General features: G+C 40.2%; 1 protein-coding gene across 2 annotated transcripts; it reads left to right on the top strand.

Annotated features, from left to right (window-relative positions):
* Window positions 1–1,120: 1,120 nt before the first annotated feature.
* Window positions 1,121–8,191, top strand: lztfl1 (leucine zipper transcription factor-like 1). 2 transcript variants are annotated; one of them, XM_042220940.1, is made up of 10 exons: window positions 1,121–1,402; window positions 1,721–1,845; window positions 1,990–2,184; window positions 4,977–5,034; window positions 5,441–5,512; window positions 5,626–5,691; window positions 5,784–5,861; window positions 6,174–6,332; window positions 6,763–6,866; window positions 7,046–8,191. In XM_042220940.1, exons 1-10 carry the CDS (start codon window positions 1,400–1,402, stop codon window positions 7,062–7,064), a joined length of 879 nt encoding a protein of 292 aa, XP_042076874.1. In that variant the 5' UTR covers window positions 1,121–1,399; the 3' UTR covers window positions 7,065–8,191. The 2 variants fall into 2 exon arrangements, with proteins under 2 accessions (XP_042076874.1, XP_005922636.1); XM_005922574.3 differs by having other exon boundaries at window positions 1,122–1,402; window positions 6,156–6,332; window positions 7,046–8,187.
* The last annotated feature ends 1,058 nt before the right edge of the window (window positions 8,192–9,249 follow it).

Below are 9,249 nucleotides of genomic sequence, written 5' to 3'. Positions count from 1 at the left end.
ATGTCATTCTGTTCCTACTTTTCCCGCATAAGGCTTCACTATTGCAACATTTCTATGACATACATCTGTCTGTTCCCACAGTCCCACACATTTTATCCTCTGTTTTCTGGGAATCACCCTATATTTTCTCACAGCTGCAAATCAGTGATGAGACACAACAAGTAGCAAGATGGTGAGAATCTCTACTCAGAGAATCTCAATGAGAGAGAAGATTTGAAAGATGAAGGGGGAGAGTTGTCAGAACATAAATCCATTCTCTCCCCTTTATAGGACAGTGCAGCCAATAGACAGTAAGGCAGGGAGAGAGTGAAGGGGAATGACACAGGGAATGGCCTGGATCAGATTCAGACCCCTGCAATGAGGACTCTAAGCACACCGGTGCTCAATCAGGTGTGCTACAGTAGCGCCGTCAATTCAGTCTTATAATGAGTTTATGACTGACCATCAGTCACATTCAGTGCAAACCCATCTGCAACTAGAAAGGGTAGAAATGTGGATGCCAAAAAAATGGTGAAACTGAATGGTCATATGATCGCCAATAGTCATCCATTTAGAAAATCATCCTGATCGGGAGATGTTCGATATCTAAATACTGCTCTAGATTCAGTAGCACCAAAAATAAGAGCTGCATTATGTGTATGTGTGTCCAAGACAGACATTAAGACACAGTATACACGCATTAATTGAATGTAGACTGGGTATATATGTATATGGAACACACACCAAAACTCTGCTTCTCATGTGTTTATAGGCTTTCACAAATGGGCTAGTTCTTTAGTGGGGCTGAAATTTTGACTGGGATGAATCTTGTCAAAACACTGAATTGCGAAGCAGACAACTGAATGACTTGATTACCGACTACTTTTGAGGCAGTTAAAGGCAGATAGCGTGTTCTATGTTGAGATCGAATTAACGTAGAACAACAACAAGACTAAACAACTACCCTTAAATTAAAACCAGTTAAAAAAAAACATCTTATAGTGAATATCACACACGTGTGTATATGAAATGTTGTTAAGATGAGGCAGTTAATGTTGATTTGGGATTCACTTTTTGTTTCAAATCTTTACGTAGCGCCATTGAATGCACCTCTGGTAACCAAGGTGATGACGCTCTTTTCCGTTACCAAGGCATTCTCAATGCAAACACTAGCTGCTAGGAGGCTAGCAAATCTGCTTGATAGTCTTATAGCTGTCATATAACCTTTGTTTAGCCTCGGCGAATGTAATTATAAGAGATTTTCAAGAACACTCGATTCCAGCATTTCACCGCTGGTTTTCAGTCTGCTCACTGAATGATCTAAATTATAGCCAGAAAAACCCATTTTTTCCCTCTTTTGGAGCAGCTCAGTCTTCAAGCTAGCTAACTTAGTTACGTTAACGTTAGCTGCACAGCCATCATGGTAAGTAGCTGAAATGATTTGCTGTACAGGCCACCTGTTCGCTTTTAGGAGTTTAGCATGCTAAACGCCTAGCCCTGTGCTCTAAAGCTGAATCAAAAGACGAGTGAACCGCTAATGTTAGCGAGCAACCCTTTATGTACATAAATAGTACGCTGGATGTGCAAGCCCATGTGAAAAGGCCCTGCTGCATATTAGCAAGAGAAAATCCTCTTCAAGTTAGCTAATTATCTGCTTGTTTATGTACACCTTATTTGTGTTCATTTTTTATTCTGTGTGCCGATCTTTGCTTAAAATCAAATTTCTCTTATCTTCGTGTAGGCTGAATTTGGATTTAATGAACACCATCAGAATGAAATCATCAATTATATGCGATTTGCACGTTCAAAGAGAGTTCTAAGGCTCAAAACTATCGACTCATGCTTCGAGGAGCTCAAAGATAGCAGGTGACTGGTCATTTCTTCTCTTTTCTCACGTTACTTCCGTTCAGTTGTCTATATAAAGTAGATATGCAGGGAAAATGAAATTAGAAGTGCTTTTCGGTTCAGATGTACCTGAAACATTTCCAATTTACGTGCATTTTTGTGAAGGCTTGTGGAGGAAACCTTCACAGTGGACGAGGTGAAGGAGATGCTGGACGAGCTGCAGGCGGTGGTGCGTGGGGAGGTGGAGATGGAGCTCATCAACACAGCCCACACCAATGTGCTGCTGCTTAGGCAGCTTTTCTCCCAGGCGGAAAAGTTTTACCTACGACTACAGAGTGATATCTCGGAGCTGGAAAACAGGTGGTCTATCTAGAAATTGCTTATCAGATATATATAGACAAACGGACATACAGTGCTGTGAGAAAATATTTGCCCCCCTTCCTGATTTTTTTATATGTTTCAGATCATCAAACAAATTGTAATACTAGACAAAGATAACCTGGATAATTACAAAATGTACTGCAGGTCTTACTTGCCTCAGTTAGGGTCAGTGTTCATTACTAAACAATAAGAAAGATGCTGGGCAAAAATGGCATCCATGGGAGAGTTCCGAGGTGAAAACCACTGCTGCACCCCCCCCCCAAAAACAAAAACAAAAAACAAAGGCTTTGTCCTACATTTACCAAAATCATCTTGATGATTTATGACAACATTCTGTGGACTGATTAGACAAAAACTGAACTTTTTGGAAGGTTTGAGTGCCGTTATGTGTGGCATAAAAGTAACACAGCATTTCATAAAAAGAACATCATACCTGTGCAAACAGTCAAAAATGTTAGTGGTGGTGGTCTGGAGCTGCTTTGCTGCTTCAGGACCTGCATGACTTGCTGTAATTGATGGAATTCTGTCGTCTACCAGAAAATCCTCAAGAAGAATATCTGGCCGTCAGTTCATGCCCTGAATCTTAAGCACGACTGATCTCGACTTAATCAAACTGAAATGCTTTTGCATGACTTTAAACACGTCATCCATGCTGGTAAACTCTCCAGTTTGGATGAACTAAAGTAATTCTGCAAAGAACAGTGGGCCAAAATTTGTTACACTGAAGCTGAAAGAGCCTCCTACTTGAAAGCACTCTTCTGTCTGACCACTAGGTTGTGCAGGGGATGTGAAATGTTATTCATTATTCTGAGGTCTTTGTTCAACACCCTCGTTTCATACAGTAACTGTGGGGGCAGCAGAGTAGTTCACAGTGCCAACCTTCCTGATCATGGCATTTTTTTTAGGCATCAATGGAAAGATGCCTAAAAAAGATGCCTTTAAAAAAAAAAGGAAGAATAGTCTTTGTGACATTTTTAATGTCTACATTTTTATTATGTTTATTGTGGGATTATTTATCATTGCGTGCTGAATGGTTGGCTTATCTGAACAAGCCTCTCAGCAGTTAGGCCTTTTTACATAGACAGGAGGTAGTTAAAATGATGTGATAGGGGTCATGTCACAGCAATGTAAAAAGTAAGCTTCATGTTAAAGAGAAAGGTTCCACCACACTGTATCATAGACCACTTCCTCTGCAGTGCTGCTCAGATTTAGATCGTGTACATGTTACATGCCAGGTAAAAAGGTCACTGCCAGCCCTCGCTGTCAGTTTAACCCTTTTTTTCCACTACGCTTGTTTCTCACTTTTTTGTTTGTTTTTTTTGCAGGGATGTTCAGTTAGCCTGAAAACCACAACATGCACACGCACTATGCAGTGTGGGTAAACTGAGCTGTGAATTTAGATAAGCCTTAGCATTAAAAGTAATATTAAAAAGCATAATGGAAACGTGCAACCTCAGAAAAGTGCATGACCTTTTTTTTATAATTTGCAGAGGAGACCGTTAGGCCTTTTAACATTTGAACATTTTTTCAAGGCTATTTCTGGATATGTTTAGTATCAGAAACAAATACAGATATATTTGTAGTGTTTGTTTTGTTTTTAAACTGTGAAACTATTTGCAAAAGATTTGAATTACTTAAGTCTGCTACTTTAATTTCACAATTTTGCGAATCTTGCAAAAGTTCATTTTCATTTTATTTTGTCCAATGTCCCTTGCGAGCCTCCGTAGAGGCCCCAACCCTCACCCATCATCCCTCACTCCATCCCTCTCCAAAAAATAAAAAACAAACAAACAAAAAGTTCAGATAGCAAAAACTGACAGTGCCACAGGTTGTAGGCTTCACTTCTGAAATGAGCAAGCTTTTGATTTAAAATTCAAATTTCATGGTCACGCTTAAGCCCAAACCGCACGTCGACCGGTCCTTTTTTTCACGAGTGAGGAAATGAAGGCAACTTTTTTTCTTTATCTCTGTCAGATAACATCAGCTTGCTGTCCAAACGTCCTACTTACGATGACCTAATGACCCAGACCCGGGGTCCAGGTTGCTCAGTGCAGCGCCCCATGGCTCATACACAAGTATAAACGCACCGCCTGTTTTCTGTGACACTCTGATGAACTTCATAAATGAATGTGACCTCTTCTCACCTTTCACCTTGTTAACACACTGTGTGTGTTCTTTGGAAAAGTAGTTTTGTAATATGCGAACAGTGGGTGGATGAATAACCTCCAAAGCCTTTTTTTCACAGGGCTCAGCTGTACGTGACTTATACGGTGTCTAAAGCTAGGAATACGCCCCATATCACAGGCTACGTGTCTTCATCTGCTATTTAAAACCACATTACAGCTTTTCAGAAGCCTGATCTGCTCACCACAAGCGTGCATCTTAAAACATGAGTGCTAAACTGCCACCAAGAGATAGGGTGTTAAGTTTCCCTGCCAAACATTTAGATGGTAGATCGCTGTAATGTTCAAAAACATAAACATCGACATTGTGGTGACAAGTTAGCTGATGTGAGGAGATCACACAGATTGTCATATCAGTGCACCCAGTGTAGCATCTAAGTGCTGTTTACAGTAACCCTACATTTGTCATAATAAATAAACTGTCATAATTTTTCTCTGCATGTAAAATTTTTCATTTTCGGTCTTATTATGCAATATCATGTCTTCACTGTTGTTCAGCACTTTGTGACTGTTAGGTCTGTGAAAAGCACTATATAAATAAATGTTACTTCTATCGTCTAATGCTTTGTTATCGTCTGACCCGTACAGGGAGCTGTTGGAGCAAGTGGCTGAATTTGAGAAGACTGACTTTAAAACCACCGATAAGGTGAGCATAAGGTGCAGTTTTGGCACGTGTGAGAGCTTCAAACATTACCGCTGAGATATTCGTCATTGATCATGTGTCCCTAGCGTATTTGTACCCACAGTTAGTAACTAGAGAGGCGTGCAGCTGCTTCTGTACATTTTAAATAGTTTTCTGTACCTGTCTATAGTAGCCTGGTGGTTACTTACTCACACATCACTGAGGTTGACAAGTGGTTTTATCACATACCGTTTTATGACAAACAAAATGAACTGCTCTTTCATGACTCTGACGAAATGATCACATTTATGGGAAAGTGAATGACTTGCCTAAATGGTGTTGATTTTATTTTTTTTGTTTTACAGTTACATACCAGTTAGATAAAGAACAATTGACCATCTAATCTTTGTTATTTAAAAATATCCCCCAGATAAACAAAGAAACAAGCAAACCCAAGTTGGCCCCTCTGAATGAAAGTGGAGTGTCTGAACTTCTCAACAAGGTAAAGAAATGTGGTACATTATATGGATTGCTTCCATAGATTCACTGGGATGTTGGATTGTCCGCATGTTTACATAGTAAACCACAGCTACTGTATCTTTAATACTTCTTCAGGAGATAGTGAGACTACAACAGGAAAATGACAAACTGAGAGCGAGGCTCCGGACTTTAGAATCCCAGGTACACAAATAACAATTTAAACAACGTGCTATCTTACTCGTGCTTGATAGCGATAGTTGTGTTGTTAATTCTCTTCCTGCTTGATTGTTTAGGCCATGAGTGCACTAGATGAGAAATCCAGGGCAGAGAGAGCTCTGAAAGACCTTCAGAGAGTGCAAGGGGAACAGCAGGTACGTTTCCAAATGTGGCTTTCAGTCAGCAAGTGTCATCTTCTCACTTTTTCTTTTTTTTGGGTCTCGGTTTGCGTTCCATTTCGCTACTTTCGCTTGTTTAACTTTACAGTTTTTCGTTTTCATATAAATGTTTTCTGCCATTTGCTTTTATCTGCCAACTTGGACCTAAATGGTATGTATCCACATGGTCAAAGTGTGTATTTTGTCGTCGTTAGAAATAGATTTTTTTAGTCTTGATGTCACAACTCATTCAAAAAAAGGTGAGGTAACGGTGTTGCCATTCCCTTTAAGGTGGCTGCTCAATCCAAGGAAATCAACAGTCTAGAGGACACAGTGGCAGCTCTGAAAGAGGACTACGAAAGGTCTCTCAGCGCCAACGTGGCAACCCAGAAAGATTTGCAGGACAACCTGATCTCTTCCAAACATGAGCTTCTGCGAGTGCAAGAGCAGCTGGCCTTGGCAGAGAAAGTGAGCAACTTTGGTCTCTTCCAGGAATTGAAAGTAACGAGCAAACATATAGTTAACACCCACAAAATGTCAAGTGTTGTTGTTGCTGTTCTACCCAGTTATTATTGAAGTTGTGAGACAATGAGGGTGTCATGAAGTCTGCGAACATGACACGCAAAAGGCCTTTCTTGCTGTTTACGAATCTCTCCTTGCTCTTCATCAGCCAGTTCCTATTTTGCAAGTGGCACTGCGGAAGCAAACGTTTTTTCATGTTCACTTTCCTGTCATGAGTTTCTAAGCAAAAGGTCATGCAATTGAATGTTGTACTCGCCACCTGATGCCATTGGGACAGTTGGTCAGGTGCACTGAGCAATCTGTGCTGTTTTTCTCACGTTTGAATGTGTGTGTGTGTGTGCGTTTGTGTGTGTGTGTGTGTGTGTGTTGCGCGCAGGAGCTGGAGAAGAAGTTCCAGCAAACTGCGGCCTACCGCAACATGAAGGAGATTCTAACCAAGAAGAACGAGCAGATCAAAGAGATTAGGAAACGATTGCAGAGGTGAGTCTATGATTGTGAGATTATCCAAATCTAGTAGGTAAAAATGAATCAACACCCTTGAAAATAAAATCATACGGCATCCCAGTGTAGTCATAATATATAATACTAATAAGCTAACTGTGAGATTTTCCTTCTCTTGTTCATGTTTGACTAATTTCAGATTTTGCTCTCTGTTTCAGATATGAGCCTAATGAGTGAGCTCCACCCCGGACAGCTGGTTTAACAGATGTTTGCGGGTATAAAGTGGGACCAAGATTTACGACTGTGGTTTGGATATGAAACCATCTGATCTTTTGCTGTAAGACAAGAGAGACAGAAAAAAAGCTCTTCCACAAGGAAACTGTTATTCACGCTTTGTCTGGCATTTTCACTAGTAATCGGCTTTAGTAAAGAGTAGGAGCTGGAAGCACACACACACACACACACACACACACACACAAATGTAGTAGTGATGGCCGAGCTTTCTTTTTCCGTGTCTCAGTTCAGAGCTCACTTACAGTAGCTAGCAGACTTCCCTCTGTGCTCTATGCAATTACCAACACGTCCCAGTTTGAAGAGGCCTTGTCTGTTTGCTGAATTTGACAGATACGTTTTTGTCTGCCGGAAGCTTTGCAGTCTTATTATTGTGTGATCATAGGTTAAAATATTTGGCATTCATGCATCAGGTGATTACTGATATCCTGCTGATTAGTCTTAATCTCAGCAGCCCCGTTTTCTAGTGAACTTGGCATTGCTTTTGAGTTACATGCAGTTTCAAGCAAATCCAAGCCACAGAAAAAAGTTTATTGATCTGTTGCGGTTCATCTGATTTGTTACCTAAGCATTTAATAGTATTTCACACCAAATACCTACAGTGTTTCTTTTTTTTTGTTTTTGTTTTTCCCAATGCGTGAAAACCCGGAGCTTTTACTTTTCTGCTCTTGCCTATTAAATTACATGAATAATGATTTACAGTGATTTCCCTACTTCCCCTTCAAAATCGCATAGAATATTTTTGTGTGGAATCTCTATCCATGTACTTTTCGTATTGCTGTGGGCGATGGAGTGTAAGAGGAAAAAAATATATATTTACATGATGTTCATGAAGTAATGCTCTTGTAGAGTATGACACATCTACCCTATATTACACTAGATGTGTGTTTGTTTGTATTGTGCAAAGTATGGGGTAATAAAAGCTGGTACTAAAATATGTCGTTGGTTTTATGAAAGTTTCTTCTTCACATTTAACTTCAGCTGATATCATACACTAAACAGACACTTTACTGCATGAACATGTTTCTAGTGCACTAGTAACCTGACCCTCGTTTTGCCTTCAGAACTGCATAATTCTTCATGGCACAGATTCAGCACGATACTGGAAACATTCCTCAGAGATTTTGGTTCATATACATGATGTGACTATCTGGTTCCACCACATCCCAAAGATGCTCTACTGGATTGAGGTCTGGTGACTGGAAACCATTTGAGCACAGTAAACTCAGTGTCACGCTCAATAAACCAGTTTAAGATCGCTGGAGCTTTGTGGTACACTGATGTCTGTGGTCGTAAAAGGATTGACATGGTCAGCAACAATACTCAGGTAGGCTGTGGCATCTAAATGATGCTCAGTTAATATTAGGGAGCCCAAAGTGTGCCAATTCAATATCCCCCACACCATTACACCACCACCAGAAGCCTGAACCACTGATACAAGTAGGTCGGATCCATGCTTTCATGTTGTTTATACTACATTATGACCCCACCATCCGAATATTGTAGAGGATCATCCGACCCGGCAACATTTTTCTGTTTTTCTGCTGTCCAATCTTGGTCGTGCTATGTCAATTACAGCCTTGGTGTTCTGTCATTTAACTAACAGGAATGCCAACTTTAGCCCATTTGCTTCGACGTTTGATGTGTGCTGCATTCAGAAATGCTCTTCTACATATTTTGTTATTTGAGTAACTTACCTTCCTATCAGCTCAAAGCATCTGGGAATTTTTGTCTGACTGGGACTCACTGTATATTTTCTCTTTTTATTTTTTTTTCCTTTGTAAACGGGAGTGGAAAAATCCCAGTAAATCAGCAGTTTCTGAAAATCAGATTTGATGATTAGAGATTCCCCTTAACAAACTGTTGAATAGGTCCACCTAACAACGTGGGAGTTGAGTGTGTTTGATTAAAAATACTCACCCTATTCATTTAAAACAAAAAAAAAAAGTCGATGTAGTGAATGCCATGCCACACACATGGCACGTTTGTGTAATCTGTACCAGGGGGCGCCACAATGCAGTAATACAAAAATACACATGCACAAATAAATGTATCTCATTATAACCTTGAAAAAACTCAGTTTGGGCAACAGGTGCTTGATGTCAGTGACTTTGCAGCCTGTTGTCACTGC

The sequence above is a fragment of the Haplochromis burtoni genome, unplaced genomic scaffold (assembly GCF_018398535.1).
Source record: "Haplochromis burtoni strain Fernald_Lab_line unplaced genomic scaffold, NCSU_Asbu1 Contig_58, whole genome shotgun sequence".
Taxonomy (NCBI): domain Eukaryota; kingdom Metazoa; phylum Chordata; class Actinopteri; order Cichliformes; family Cichlidae; genus Haplochromis; species Haplochromis burtoni.
This window is presented reverse-complemented; position numbering and strand designations above follow the sequence as displayed.

Excerpts from the sequence above, each read along its gene's own strand:
- lztfl1 (XM_005922574.3), top strand. Across the intron at positions 5,513-5,625 it reads TGTCTGAACTTCTCAACAAG|GAGATAGTGAGACTACAACA; the intron begins GTAAAGAAATGT and ends ATACTTCTTCAG. Across the intron at positions 6,333-6,762 it reads AGCTGGCCTTGGCAGAGAAA|GAGCTGGAGAAGAAGTTCCA; the intron begins GTGAGCAACTTT and ends TGTTGCGCGCAG.